Source organism: Littorina saxatilis, unplaced genomic scaffold (genome assembly GCF_037325665.1).
Source record: "Littorina saxatilis isolate snail1 unplaced genomic scaffold, US_GU_Lsax_2.0 scaffold_2465, whole genome shotgun sequence".
NCBI lineage: Eukaryota > Metazoa > Mollusca > Gastropoda > Littorinimorpha > Littorinidae > Littorina > Littorina saxatilis.
The window spans coordinates 189-14951 of NW_027128706.1; the positions used below are offsets into that span (position 1 = coordinate 189).

The following is a 14763-nucleotide window of genomic DNA, read 5'->3' on the forward strand; positions in this document are numbered from 1 at the left end:
AAGCAATGGTCAACATTGTGTCGGCATGTGTGTAGTTAAAGCGTGTATCCAAAGAAACCGGGTGGTGGGGGGTTTTGAAGGGGTACAAGCAGTTGACTGTTTTGTGTCGTGTTTGGTATGTAGACCAGGTTAGGGGGTCAAGATCAGGTCAGGGGTCGCGCGAGGGATTGTGGTAGCCTACACAGATTCACTCAGTCTCACCTCTGAATTCGCCGAATCGGGGAACAAGATTTCACCGGGTTCGGTTTCTAAGCTCCAGAAAAATAGACTAACTTAAGATACCAAAGTGAGATTTCCTACAGTTTGATCTGCACAGCGTTTTTTTCCAATCATCTGCGCGAGGCGCGAGGAAGAGCTGTTGAAAGCGGAGTATCGACGGCTGGCAGTCCCGGTAAGTACAGACAGATCTAGTGTTCAAGTTTTCCACTAGTGTCACCGGTATTTTATCAGTTTCAGCAGACACGGATGACACAGTGCTAGGCAGTCACCTCTAGTAAAATTAGTAGATCTAAAATGCCTGTAATGATTGGATGTCTTCAGTCAAGTTGTTCTTGGTTAGATTTATGTGAATTTCAAGATCGGCAGCAGAGCCCCTAAACTGCCGTGTCGGTCTCAGTGACTAATTACCCCATGACCGTGCGTGCCCGGCGATCGCTCCCAACCACAATCGACCGCGCCCGACCTCAAAACAAATCATTTACACGTAATATTTGTGGTGTTAGTATCTCCAAAATATTTTCTCACCGGTTTGACCAGTTTTTAAGTCAGAAAAGTGATCGATGATAAGGGTGTTATGGTGTATTTTGAACTGACAACAACAAAATATCATTACGTCGCGCAGTAAGCTTATGATTAGTCAAACCGGCACGGTTTTCTGGAATTGTGGGATAGCGTGCCTTTTACATCATATGGCTGCGGCGTACTAGACGAGTTCTGTTTCGCTCTTCGATTTTTGTGAGTACACGGTATTTGTTAGCATGTCAACCACTTGAAAAGTGTGTGTGTCTGGGGGGGGGGGGGGGGGAGGATTCTCAGTTAACTTCAGTGTCAGTGGAGTTCATTTAGTGGAGTTCCTGTGTTTTTTTCTAGATACAGAAGCGGGGTGAAACCCGGCCTGTAGCCGTCGGTCTTGGTAGGAAAATTTGAGGGCGCCAAGCGCGTGCCTGCCGCCGAATTGCCTTAGGGTTAAGATTTACTGAATTTCCCCTTCTAAAATTGCGGCTCGACAGGAAAATAGTGTGATCCGTTCGAAGGCTCACAAACTTGAAACAGTGCCGATAGACTACGTGTACCGTGGCTATAGTCACGGTCGCTGGCGGCCAGCTGCTCGGCGGGGGAACCAGGGCCTAGCATTGTGCACCGTTCGGTGCACTGTTTACGACGAAATGACATCTCCAGTATTATTATTAACCTTACGCGAAACTCGATTTGGTGTACGAAATGCAAAAACCTGTTATTCCCAAACTGTATAAGCTTACCCCAAAACAGCCCCAGCTCTCGCTTTGTGCGCCGTTTCTCAATCGGTTTGACAGCTTGCTTGAGCAAGCACTTCCTGGGTCTGTCATCGCTCTGTGTGGGTGTTTTGTGGCTCTAGCAAGTGAAGGACATGATTTGCGCTAAAGACATGCCCAGTGTGTACAGTTTTTAACAACTTCAAGACAAGGAGTGGCATTGCTGACATTGAGTGATACTGTGTTTGTTCAGCACCCTGTTTGTTTGAAGAAGGTAGGCATTTTTAGTTTTAGGCAAAAAAACTGAAGAGTTACTGGTACATGTTACTGTACTTACATTTACAACTAGTTTTGGGCTAGTTTTAGATACAAAATCACAAAACCTCTTCAAATTCCAGGGGTGTTGCCACAGACCCCTACCTTTGTAGTTTGTAAGCTGAACTCTCTTTTTCTAATGCTAGGCCCTGAGTCGGTGAACAGAATAAGGTGGTGAGGGTCAATGATTATGTGGTTGAGATTGCACTTTTTTGCTGTTTCAGATAGAACTATGTTTTATTTATTTAATACTTACACATTAACATGTGAAACTTCGAGGTCGGATTGACGTGTCAATCCACGATGATGACTGAGTCAAAATCATCTAAACGTATGTGTTACAACTTACACTTGATTTTATTGATACCTACTATTGATCCGAAGCGTCGTTTCTTGTAAAGAAAGGCCACATTGTCAAACTTGAAACTGATTATTTGCAGAACCCCCGCTTATAAATAATACATTGTGTGCATGATGTGTGAGTTTGTGTGTGACGTGGTTTGAGCGTGTGTGTGTGTGGGGTGTTTGTGTGAGAGAGAGAGAGAGGGGCGATTTGTCCTTCGTGGGGGAGGGGGGGGGGGGGGGGGTATGCGGTGCCTTGGCAATGCACTTCTACTTAATTATCAAGTTAATAAATTAACTGTTAGTACATGCATTGGTCAGATAAGACTTTGTTTCCATACTTTTGGGTTAGGACGGTTTGTAGTGCTTGGCAATGTAGTTTATGCAGCCCTGAAAGTCAAAAACAATTTGCACTAGTTGGCTAGTGGTTCTGAAAATGAACTAGCATGACTGCAAACTGAATGTTTTTTTTATATTGCTTCACGCAACTTCAGTGCATCATTGCATTGTCAGTTTATGCTTAACCATTGTTTCTTTTGAACATCAGATAGAATGCGATTTCAGACAAAAAGACAGTCATCTCCTGCGCTCAGACAAACCTGACCAAGTTTAAAGTACAATTACATTTTTATTTTCAGCGCATCATCATCCTCTTCGATTTCTGCCACCTGGACAATCATGAGCCTGACAGTTTGATCTTCAGCATATTTTTGGATTTCTGCACGAGCAACATCTTTGTGAGTACCTACCTTTATACTATTACTAATATTCTAACTTTTCAGACATCATTAAAATATTTTTCGTCTAGGTTTTGAAAGTAGTTTACAGGCCTAAGAGTTTTGCCCGATTTTTGTGCGATTTTAGCACCTCTAGTAAAATTAGTAGATCTAAAATGCCTGTAATGATTGGATGTCTTCAAGTTGTTCTTGGTTAGATTTATGTGACTTTCAAGATCGGCAGCAGAGCCCCTAAACTGCCGTGTCGGTCTGACTAATTACCCCATGACCGTGCGTGCCCGGCGATCGCTCCCAACCACAATCGACCGCGCCCGACCTCAAAACAAATCATTTACACGTAATATTTGTGGTGTTAGTATAGATCTCCAAAATATTTTCTCACGTTTGACCAGTTTTTAAGTCAGAAAAGGGATCGATAAGGGTGTTATGGTGTATTTTGAACTGACAACAACAAAATATCATTACGTCGCGCAGTAAGCTTATGATTAGTCAAACCGGCACGGTTTTCTGGAATTGTGGGATAGCGTGCCTTTTACATCATATGGCTGCGGCGTACTAGACGAGTTCTGTTTCGCTCTTCGATTTTTGTGAGTACACGGTATTTGTTAGCATGTCAACCACTTGAAAAGTGTGTGTGTCTGGGGGGGGGGGGGGGGGGATTCTCAGTTAACTTCAGTGTCAGTGGAGTTCAATTAGTGGAGTTCCTGTGTTTTTTTTCTAGATACAGAAGGGTGAAACCCGGCCTGTAGCCGTCTTGGTAGGAAAATTTGAGGGCGCCAAGCGCGTGCCTGCCGCCGAATTGCCTTAGGGTTAAGATTTACTGAATTTCCCCTTCTAAAATTGCGGCTCGACAGGAAAATATTGTGATCCGTTCGAAGGCTCACAAACTTGAAACAGTGCCGATAGACTACTATAGTCGCTGGCGGCCAGCTGCTCGGCGGGGGAACCAGGGCCTTGCATTGTGCACCGTTCGGTGCACTGTTTACGACGAAATGACATCTCCAGTATTATTATTAACCTTACGCGAAACTCGATTTGGTGTACGAAATGCAAAAACCGGTTATTCCCAAACTGTATAAGCTTACCCCAAAACAGCCCCAGCTCTCGCTTTGTGCGCCGTTTCTCAATCGGTTTGACAGCTTGCTTGAGCAAGCACTTCCTGGGTCTGTCATCGCACGAGCATCCTCTGTGTGGGTGTTTTGTGGCTCTAGCAAGTGAAGGACATGATTTGCGCTAAAGACATGCCCAGTGTGTACAGTTTTTAACAACTTCAAGACAAGGAGTGGCATTGCTGACATTGAGTGATACTGTGTTTGTTCGGCACCCTGTTTGTTTGAAGAAGGTAGGCATTTTTAGTTTTAGGCAAAAAAACTGAAGAGTTACTGGTACATGTTACTGTACTTACATTTACAACTAGTTTTGGGCTAGTTTTAGATACAAAATCACAAAACCTCTTCAAATTCCAGGGGTGTTGCCACAGACCCCTACCTTTGTAGTTTGTAAGCTGAACTCTCTTTTTCTAATGCTAGGCCCTGAGTCGGTGAACAGAATAAGGTGGTGAGGGTCAATGATTATGTGGTTGAGATTGCACTTTTTTGCTGTTTCAGATAGAACTATGTTTTATTTATTTAATACTTACACATTAACATGTGAAACTTCGAGGTCGGATTGACGTGTCAATCCACGATGATGACTGAGTCAAAATCATCTAAACATACATGTGTTACAACTTACACTTGATTTTATTGATACCTACTATTGATCCAAAGCGTCGTTTCTTGTAAAGAAAGGCCACATTGTCAAACTTGAAACTGATTATTTGCAGAACCCCCGCTTATAAATAATACATTTTGTGCATGGATGATGTGTGTGTGAGTGAGTTTGTGTGTGACGTGGTTTGAGCGTGTGTGCCCCTAAACTGTGTCGGTCTGACTAATTACCGCATGACCGTGCGTGCCCGGCGATCGCTCCCAACCACAATCGACCGCGCCCGACCTCAAAACAAAGCATTTACATGTAATATCTGTGGTGTTAGTATCTCCAAAATATTTTCTCACGTTTGACCAGTTTTTAAGTCAGAAAAGTGATCGATTTTGGTATATTTTCCGTCTGTTTTGAGTGTGATCGATTTTATTGATACCTACGATTGATCCGAAGCGTCGTTTCTTGTAAAGAAAGGCCACATTGTCAAACTTGAAACTGATTATTTGCAGAACCCCCGCTTATAAATAATACATTGTGTGCATGGATGATGTGTGTGTGAGTGAGTTTGTGTGTGACGTGGTTTGAGCGTGTGTGTGTGTGGGGTGTCTGTGTGTTTGTGTGAGAGAGAGAGAGAGGGGCGATTTGTCCTTCGTGGAGGGGGGGGGGGGGGTATGCGGCGCCTTGGCAATGCACTTCTACTTAATTATCAAGTTAATAAATTAACTGTAAGTACATGCATTGGTCAGATAAGACTTTGTTTCCATACTTTTGGGTTAGGACGGTTTGTAGTGCTTGGCAATGTAGTTTATGCAGCCCTGAAAGTCAAAAACAATTTGCACTAGTTGGCTAGTGGTTCTGAAAATGAACTAGCATGACTGCAAACTGAATGTTTTTATATTGCTTCACGCAACTTCAGTGCATCATTGCATTGTCAGTTTATGCTTAACCATTGTTTCTTTTGAACATCAGATAGAATGCGATTTCAGACAAAAAGACAGTCATCTCCTGCGCTCAGACAAACCTGACCAAGTTTAAAGTACAATTACATTTTTATTTTCAGCGCATCATCATCCTCTTCGATTTCTGCCACCTGGACAATCATGAGCCTGACAGTTTGATCTTCAGCATATTTTTGGATTTCTGCACGAGCAACATCTTTGTGAGTACCTACCTTTATACTATTACTAATATTCTAACTTTTCAGACATCATTAAAATATTTTTCGTCTAGGTTTTGAAAGTAGTTTACAGGCCTAAGAGTTTTGCCCGATTTTTGTGCGATTTTAGAACTTGAATAATTTTTCGTCTCTGTTCTGAAAGTAATTTCAAGGCCTTAGGGTCCTGCCCGATTATTCTGCGATTTTATAACTTAAATATTTTTATAGTCTCTGTTCTAAAAGTAGTTTCCAGGCCTAGGGGTGCCGCTCGATTTTTCTGCGATTTTGGAACTAGGAATATTTTTCATCTCGTTTCTGAAAGAGTCCTGCCGATTTTTGTGCTATTTTGGAACTTAGAATATTTTTCGTCTCTGTTCTGAAAGTAGTTTCCAGGCCCGGGGGTGCTGCCCGATTTTTTGTGCGATTTTGGTACTCCGAATATTTTCCGTCTCTGTTCTGAAAGTGGTTTCCAGGCTAGGGCCTAGCATTGTAAGCCGATTTTTCTGCGTTTTTGGAATTTAGAATATTTTTTGTCTCAGTTCTGAAAGTAGTTTCCAGGCCCGGCGGTGCTGCCCGATTTTTGTGCGATTTTGGAATTTAGAGAATATTTTCTGTCTGTTCTGAAAGTAGTTTCCAGGCCCAGGGGTGCTGCCCGCTTTTTCTGCGTTTTTGGAACTTGGAATAGTTTTTGTCTGTTGTGAAAGGTGTTTCCAGGCCCGGGGGTGCTGGCCGATTTTTTGTGCGATTTTGGTACATGTACTTGGAATATTTTCCGTCTCTGTTCTGAAAGTGATTTCCAGGCCCGGGGGTGCTGCCCGATTTTTCTGCGTTTTTGGAACTTAGAATATTTTTTGTCTCGGTTCTGAAAGTAGTTTCCAGGCCCGGGGGTGCTGCCCAATTTTTTGTGCGATTTTGGTACTTGGAATATTTTCCGTCTCTGTTCTGAAAGTGGTTTCCAGGCCCAAGGGTGCTGCCCGATTTTTTTGTGCGATTTTGGTACTTAAAATATTTTGTCTCGGTTCTGAAAGTAGTTTCCAGTCCGGGGGGTGCTGCCCGATTTTTCTGCTTTTTTTTAACTTGGAATATTTGCTCCTCAGAATGGACTCAGTTGTGCAGTGTGTAGACTGCCAGAAAATGTTCAGTAACCGTGTTAGGCTATTGAAACATAAATGCTCTAAGTGTACTTCTTGTGGCAAAGTGTTTTCATCATTCCAGCGCCTTCAGTCACACAATTGTTCAGATTCACAGGATATTCAGGTTAAAGCTATTGAGCAACATGGTGTCACATTCAACCCTGTACACTGCCAGTGGCAGTTAGACAAATGTCGCCAGTTCACTTTGCCTTTGAAGCTTGCACTGCCTTTGTCAGATCAGGTGCTTCCGGCTGGAGCACCAAAAAATTTTAAAAGGGTTGGTGGAGATGGTAATTGTTTTTTCCGCTGCCTGAGCTTTGCAGTGACTGGGTGTGAAGAGTACCATCTCCAACTTCGAGCTGCAGTCTGCCATTTCATGACACAGTCTGCACACACATATCGAATTGAGCATGTTCTCCTGCACCAACAAGGGCTGACAGCCGCGTCCTATCTGACCAGGTCGGGCATGCGGAATTCAGGGACGTGGGCAACAGAAGTGGAGATTTACAGTGCAGCCCTCATGCTCAACACCAGAATCTGTGTTTATCGCAATGTAGTCGGGCAGAGTGCCTGGCACACACATGATCCAAGACTGATTGCTCCACAGACCCATGTGAGTTCACAGTGCATTTACATCAACCACCTCAATAATACCCATTATGAAATTGTGACTGACGTCCATCTTCCATCTGACGGACCAGTGCTGTCATGCCAACATCAACAAGTTAATGTACCTGTGCTTGCAGCAGCAGAGTGTGAAGGTGCTGAGAGGCCACTCGTATCTCATACAACCGTGACACTTGTGAACCGCAGAAATACAATGCAGAAACTGCGTCAAAACCAAGAGTACAAGCAGAAAGAGTCAGCTGAAAATAGGTTGAGAAAAGGTGAGAGGAGACTAAGTCAAGCATATAGGCACAAGGAAGCACACCTAGACAAAGAAAGAATCGCAAAGAGAAGATGCAGTGGAGAGTTCAGAGAACAAGAAGCAGAAAGAAACAGACTTAGAATAGCCAAACAGAGAGCCTCTAAAGAGTATAGCCAGAAAGAAGCAGAAAGAAACAGACTTAGAATAGCCAAACAGAGAGCCACTAAAGAGTATAGCCAGAAAGAAGCAGAAAGAAACAGACTTGGAATAGCCAAACAGAGAGCCACTAAAGAGTATAGCCAGAAAGAAGCAGAAAGAAACAGACTTAGAATAGCCAAACAGAGAGCCACTAAAGAGTATAGCCAGAAAGAAGCAGAAAGAAACAGACTTAGAATAGCCAAACAGAGAGCCACTAAAGAGTATAGCCAGAAAGAAGCAGAAAGAAACAGACTTAGAATAGCCAAACAGAGAGCCACTAAAGAGTACAGCCAGAAAGAAGCAGGTAGAACCAGACAGAGAATGACAACAAAGAGAGCCACTAAAGAGTTTAGCCAGAAAGAAGCGGGTAGAACCAGACAGAGAATGGCAACAAAAAGAGCCACTAAAGAATATAGCCAGAAAGAAGCGGGTAGAACCAGACAGAGAATGGCAACAAAAAGAGCCACTAAAGAATATAGCCAGAAAGAAGCGGGTAGAACCAGACAGAGAATGGCAACACAAAGAGCCACTAAAGAGTATAGCCAGAAAGAAGCGGGTAGAACCAGACAGAGAATGGCAACAAAGAGAGGTAGTGAAGAGTACAGAGAGAAAGAGGCCCTAAAAGACAGGCAAAGGAAAGCAGAACAAAGACAGAATAGAAACTATAGGCGAAAGGAATCGGAGAATGACAGATTGAGGAAAGTGAAGAGAAGGCGTTGTCCTTCATACAGACACAGAGAAGCTTATCAAGCTAAGGTGCGAGCAGCAAGGGACAAACTGACCACAAAAAGCGGTTGCTTGACGGTCGATGACATCAAGAAGGTCTTTCAGTCCAATGTTAGTCACGGACCTTCATTCATATGTACATGCTGTAATGGTCTCTTCTACAAACACTCAGTGAGTGTTGCTCCCTCTGCTGCATCTCTCCAGAACAAGGGTGTTAAGTCTTCCATTATAGAGCAGGTTCTGTTAGGAACAAAAAGCTTCCAAGACACTGAGTGGATATGTTCCACATGTCTCTCCAGTTTGAGGAAATCTGTGCTGCCCAATTTAGCAGTGAGAAATGGTCTTGGATTCCCGGCAATTCCACCTCCACTCAAAGGTCTCACAACCCTGGAGGAACGGTGTATATCGCCACGAATTCCCTTCATGCAGATGCGAGAGCTTGGCTGCGACCATCAGTTTGGTATTAGAGGAAATGTAGTGAATGTGCCTGTGGATGTGCCAGCTATGGTGACTTCATTACCTAGGCGATTCGAAGAGACAGAGACAATTGCCTTGAAGTTGAAGAGACGCTTGCGCTACAAGTCCTCCTACCACTTTGAAAATGTGAGGCCTGGGAAGATCTTTGCTGCTGCGGAGTGGTTGATTGGGAACAGTGTCCTGTTCAGAGAAGAGGGCATTAAGCTTGATCCTTCTTGGTTCAAGCCAGAGTGGGAGGGAGCAGAGTCGGTAGAGTTCAGAATCAACAGTGCAGATGATGATAGTTGTATCCAAAGTGAGAAGACCAACCATGCTCACTCATGTGACAAAGGCAAACAACCTGAATGTGATGCTGTGAAGCAATGTTCTAGTGTACCGTCACAAGGCCCTGAGCACTTGGTAACTGATCAAGCTTCTGGCACAGTGAAAGACAACAAACCAGAACAAGACCAAGATGGTAATCTGCCAGAAGAGTATGCAGATTTGTTTCAGGAGTGGCCGGAGGAAAACATAGCTGCTAATGACAAAGATGACACTGGGGAAGATGATGAAGACAAAGAATGGGTCGAAACCAGTCAAGAGGCAGAACTGGGAGGTGGCTGTCGTGACACCCTTCTCCACCCCAACGACTTTACAACTGATGGCCAGGCGGCACTGAACATAGCACCAGGTGAAGGCAAACATCCACTTGGTCTGTTCATGGACAAAGATTGTGAGGAGAAATCCTTTCCAACCATATTTTGCGGCCAACGACGTGTTGATAACAGTGATCGAATGAAGCCCCTCACCTACAGTAAGATCTGCAAGGCTGAGCTAAGAAGTGCTGACCGGCGTGCTGCCCACTCCATTGCAAACATCTTTTTCAAGTTGAAGAAACTACAGATGTTACAGATTCGAGATTTGGCCACAACAGCACTTCGGAAAGTGAAAGGAGCAAAGACAGGCCATACTGCAGGGCAGTTGAGGAAAGATGGTGCCATTGAAGATCTTCTGCGCCAGGATCAAGGGTATCGTGTCCTTAAAACACTGCGATCCTCTCCCCCGTACTGGCAAGCGAAACAGAAGGATCTCTTTGCTATGATTAGGCAGCTTGGTAGACCAACTTTCTTTGCTACATTTTCTGCTGCTGAAACAAGGTGGCTTGATCTTCTTCGTGTCCTCTACCGCATGGAGCACAGTGTAGACCCCACTGATGATGACCTTGAGAACCTGACCTGGCAGGAGAAGTCGCAGCTTATACAAAAAGATCCTGTGACTTGCGCTCGTCACTTTGACTACAGAGTTCAGGTCTTGTTCAGAAAAGTCATCCTGAGTGATCTGCAGCCTCTTGGAAAAGTGACGGACCACTTTTTCAGAGTAGAATTTCAGCAGCGGGGGTCCCCTCACATTCACTGTATGATCTGGGTTGAAGATGCACCAAAGGCTGATACAGACTCTGACGAAGATGTGGTGGCATTTCTTGATAAACACTTGACATGTCAGAGGCATGAAGAGGGTGAGTTGAAGGACGTTTCGAGCCTGCATGAACACAAGCATTCCAAGTCATGCAAGAAAGGTGGAAAACACGTGTGCAGGTTTGGTTTTCCTCTCCCTCCCATGTCAAAAACTATGATGCTCCGTCCACTGACTCAGTCTGAAGCAAAGGAGAATTCTGGCATCACAGAAAACTTGAGAACCATCAAAAGAGAACTTAGCCAGTTGAAACTGGGTGAGAACATTTCTTTTGAAGAATTTCTGGCACGAGTCGGCATTGATGAGAATCAGTACATCCTTGCACTTCGTTCTGACCTTGACAGCACCAAGATCTTTTTGCAACGCGAACCATCAGCGACACGCATGAACAGCAGAAATGATATTCTCGCTCAGGTGTGGATGGCCAACACAGATGTGCAATTTGTCTTGGATGAGTATGCCTGTGGAATGTACATTGTGACATACATCAGCAAGAGCCAGCGTGGCATGAGCGATCTTCTAAAACACGCTGATGATGAGGCAAAACGTGGCAACCAGAGTGTCAAACAAAAAGTCAGACACATTGCGAACAAGTTTTTGAACCACTGCGAAGTGTCTGCTCAAGAAGCTGTCTACCTCCTGATGCAGCTGCCTTTGACCCGATGCACAAGGGATGTGATTTTTGTCAACACATCACCCCCCTGCCAGCGAGTTGGTCTGCTCAAGAATTCCACCATGCTTGAAGCAATGAAAGATGAGGACACAGATGTGACTCTCACAAGCCTGATCGACAGGTACTCTGAAAGACCAAAGGAGTTGGAAAACATCTGTCTTGCAGACTTTGCTACTTCGTACGACATGAGAAAGGCAGGATCAAACAGCAGAACAGGTAAGAACACGAAAAAGAAGGAACAGGATTTCCTCCCTGAAGGTGAATATGAGGAGGATGCAACCGACAACATCTGGAACAATGACTCTTCTTCTGGTCACCTGTACAAACTTCCTGATGGCAAAGTCTTGCACCACCGGAGAAAACCAAAAGTTCTGCGTTGTGTTCGCTTTTCTCTGGAGTCTGACTCAGAAAACCACTACAGAGAGAAGCTGATGTTGTATATCCCATGGCGAAACGAGGACAAGGATATCATTGGTGGGTGTGGGACATACCATGAGAGATTTGAACAGATGAAAGAAACAGTGTTCGAAGTCAGCAGCAAGTTTGAGACCAATGCTACTGCTGTGGACCAGGCTGTGGAACAGGTGCAGAAGGATGGCATTGATGAGGAAGCATGGGATGGGGTGGCTCCACAAGCACAAGACATGGAGAGCCGCCACGAGAAATACAACACTGAGAGTACCATCAATGCAGCGTTCCAACCAGACTCTGAACAGCACCGACAGTATGACATTGGTCTTGACCTGGGTTGTCACGCAACATCTGACATAACCCATGACCGTATAGTGAACAGGATACCAAATGAAGAATTTGATGCAATGGTAAGATCACTGAATTGCAGTCAGCAAACGTTCTTCTATCACATACTGCACTGGATGAAGACAAAGTGTAGTGGCAGTCTATCTGCATGCGAACCCTTCTACTGTTTTCTCTCTGGAGGTGCAGGTGTGGGAAAGAGTCGTTGTGTTCTGGCTATTTACCATGCTCTTGTCCGTTACCTAAGCAGTCGCCCTGGAGACAATCCGGATTGCCTTCGGGTACTTCTTGCCGCTCCAACAGGCAAGGCTGCCTATAACATCAGAGGTGTGACACTACACACAGCCTTCTGCCTCCCTGCAAACCAGAGTCTCAGTGATTACGTGAAACTTGACGCCAGTCGCTTGAACACACTTCGGTCAACTCTAGCAGAATTGCGATTGGTGATCATTGATGAAATTTCCATGGTTGGTGCCAACATGTTGGGTTTTGTCAGTCAGCGTCTGCAACAAGTGATGGGTTGCAGCAAGCCCTTTGGTGGTGTCAGTGTCCTTGCTGTTGGTGATCTATTCCAGCTGAGACCAGTCATGGATCGCTGGGTATTTCAGCCAAGTCGTGGACCATATGAAGCACTAGCACCAATTGTCTGGCAGGAGCTGTTCCAGATGTTTGAGTTGACCCAGGTGATGCGGCAGAAAGATGACAAAACCTTTGCTGAAGCTCTAAACAGGATCAGGGAGGGAAGCCACACCAAAGAAGATGCAAGCCTCATTAAGTCCCGTGTTGTCAAATCCAGTATCCCGGACAACATGCTTCACCTGTTCACCAGCCGTCGTCTGGTCACTGAGCAAAACACCAGAAGTCTTGCCCTTCTCCAGTCTACGGAGATTCTGCTGGAAGCCAAGGACAGTGTGATGGGCGACATCAGCGTTGCACTGAAAACCGAGATACTTCACAAAGCTCGTGATATGACAGTGCAGCAAACGCAGAGTCTTACATCACACTTGACTCTCAAAGTGGGCGGTAGATTCATGTTGGTGCACAATGTTGACATCAGTGATGGTCTGACGAATGGAGCTTCTGGCACCTTACGACAGGTTGGACACAAAGGCAGTGAGAAGCCAGAACATGTGTCCGTTGTCTGGATAGAGTTTGATGAAGAGAGTGTTGGTGAAAAGACCCGCCACCAAAATAAACAACTCTACACACCGGCCATCAGCTCCACATGGACTCCCATCTTTCATGCCGTCAAACAGTTTCGTGTTGGAAAACGAGAAAATGTTGCAGTGCTTCGTAAACAGTTTCCGTTGACAGCTTGCTCTGCAATCACAGTACACAAGTCACAGGGTTCAACTCTTGAGCAAGTTGCGGTGTCTTTCCAGGGTATGGTACAACACCATCTAGTGTATGTGGCACTCAGCAGAGCCAAAACTCTGGGCGGCCTCCATCTTCTTGATTTTGACCCAAACAAAATCAGAGTGTCACCTGATGTCAAGACCGAGATGGAACGATTGCGGAAGAAGCCCATTGAGTGGTGTGTGAGCGACCTACAGCAGATTGCCAGCATTGGATTTCTGATAGGTTTTCACAACAGTCGCTCTCTTCACAAGCACATGGAAGATCTCCGTCTTGAAAGAAATCTGTTACGAGCTGAAATGTTGGTCATATTTGAAAGCTGGGAACACGAACAAGATGAACCACAGCACTACAGTCTCCCTGAATTCAAAGTTCTTGACAGAAACCCTGCCCCAACCAAGACTCACCGTCCACATGCTGGCACGATAGTGTACATCCGTGATGACAGTCTGCTGTCTACCTCCAACACAGCTACAAGCCGAAGTTGCAATCACAGCATAGAAGTTACAGTGCTTGACGCCAGCAGCAGAATTGCAGGGCTGAGTGTAGTGGGAGTGTACTGTCCTCCGGGTGTGAAAACCAGCGCACTGCGTACTGAACTTGAGACCATTCTTCACAGGGTATTAGCAAGTCACCCCTATGTTGTGATGGGAGGAGACTTCAACAGTGATGCCTCTGACAGACTGTCAAAACCACTCGAACAGCTGTGTCAGGAATTCAGTCTGCGTCAGCTCATTACTGAACCCACAACAGACTATGGCTCAGTGTTGGATCTGATCTTCACCAATCTCCCTGAGTCTGCAATACTAGGAGGTGTACTTGAATCCTGGTACTCGGACCACAAACCCTGCTGGGTGTCAATTTCAGTGTAAATGGAATTTTTGAGAGATTGCGAGTTTGCTGTGTTGTTGTCTTTGTATTTGAAATGCACTTAACAATATTCTGTTTGTTGCAGAATTTGATATGCAAGCCATGACAGTGACACAACTAGGTGTGGATGCGTTAATTAGATTCTGTGTCTGGTGTTTTAATTGGCGCTAAATCTGAAGTTATGTACAGGAGCATAAGATTTGTCATGTTTTATTTTAAATTAATGCAATGGAAATAAAGAATCAGTAGCAGAACACATTTGACTCCTTGTTTTTGCTTTTAATTTAATTTAGTGCTCTATCCTTTTCAGGTTGTAGTTTGTTGTTTATTTATTGATTGAATGGATGTCATAATCAAGTTTTCTCCACAGGTCAGTGCTTGATATCATCGTCAACAGTCTCCCTGAATCTGGAGGATCATCATGGTTACTTGACTTTATGCTTCGTGTCTCCTTTAATGTACACTAACTTTATTAGTGTATTGCAGATGTTTGTGGGGTGTAACAGTAGTAACACACAACATGCCTGGATGAGCTTATAGTTCATTGTG

At 44.6% G+C, this 14763-nt stretch overlaps 1 protein-coding gene across 1 annotated transcript; it reads left to right on the plus strand.

Moving 5' to 3' along the window:
* Nucleotides 1-6981: 6981 nt before the first annotated feature.
* On the plus strand, nt 6982-14216 carry LOC138957047 (uncharacterized). The gene is made up of 4 exons (XM_070328222.1): nt 6982-7018; nt 7585-7699; nt 8930-12053; nt 12357-14216. Exons 1-4 carry the CDS (start codon nt 6982-6984, stop codon nt 14214-14216), a joined length of 5136 nt encoding a protein of 1711 aa, XP_070184323.1.
* Nucleotides 14217-14763: the final 547 nt, after the last annotated feature.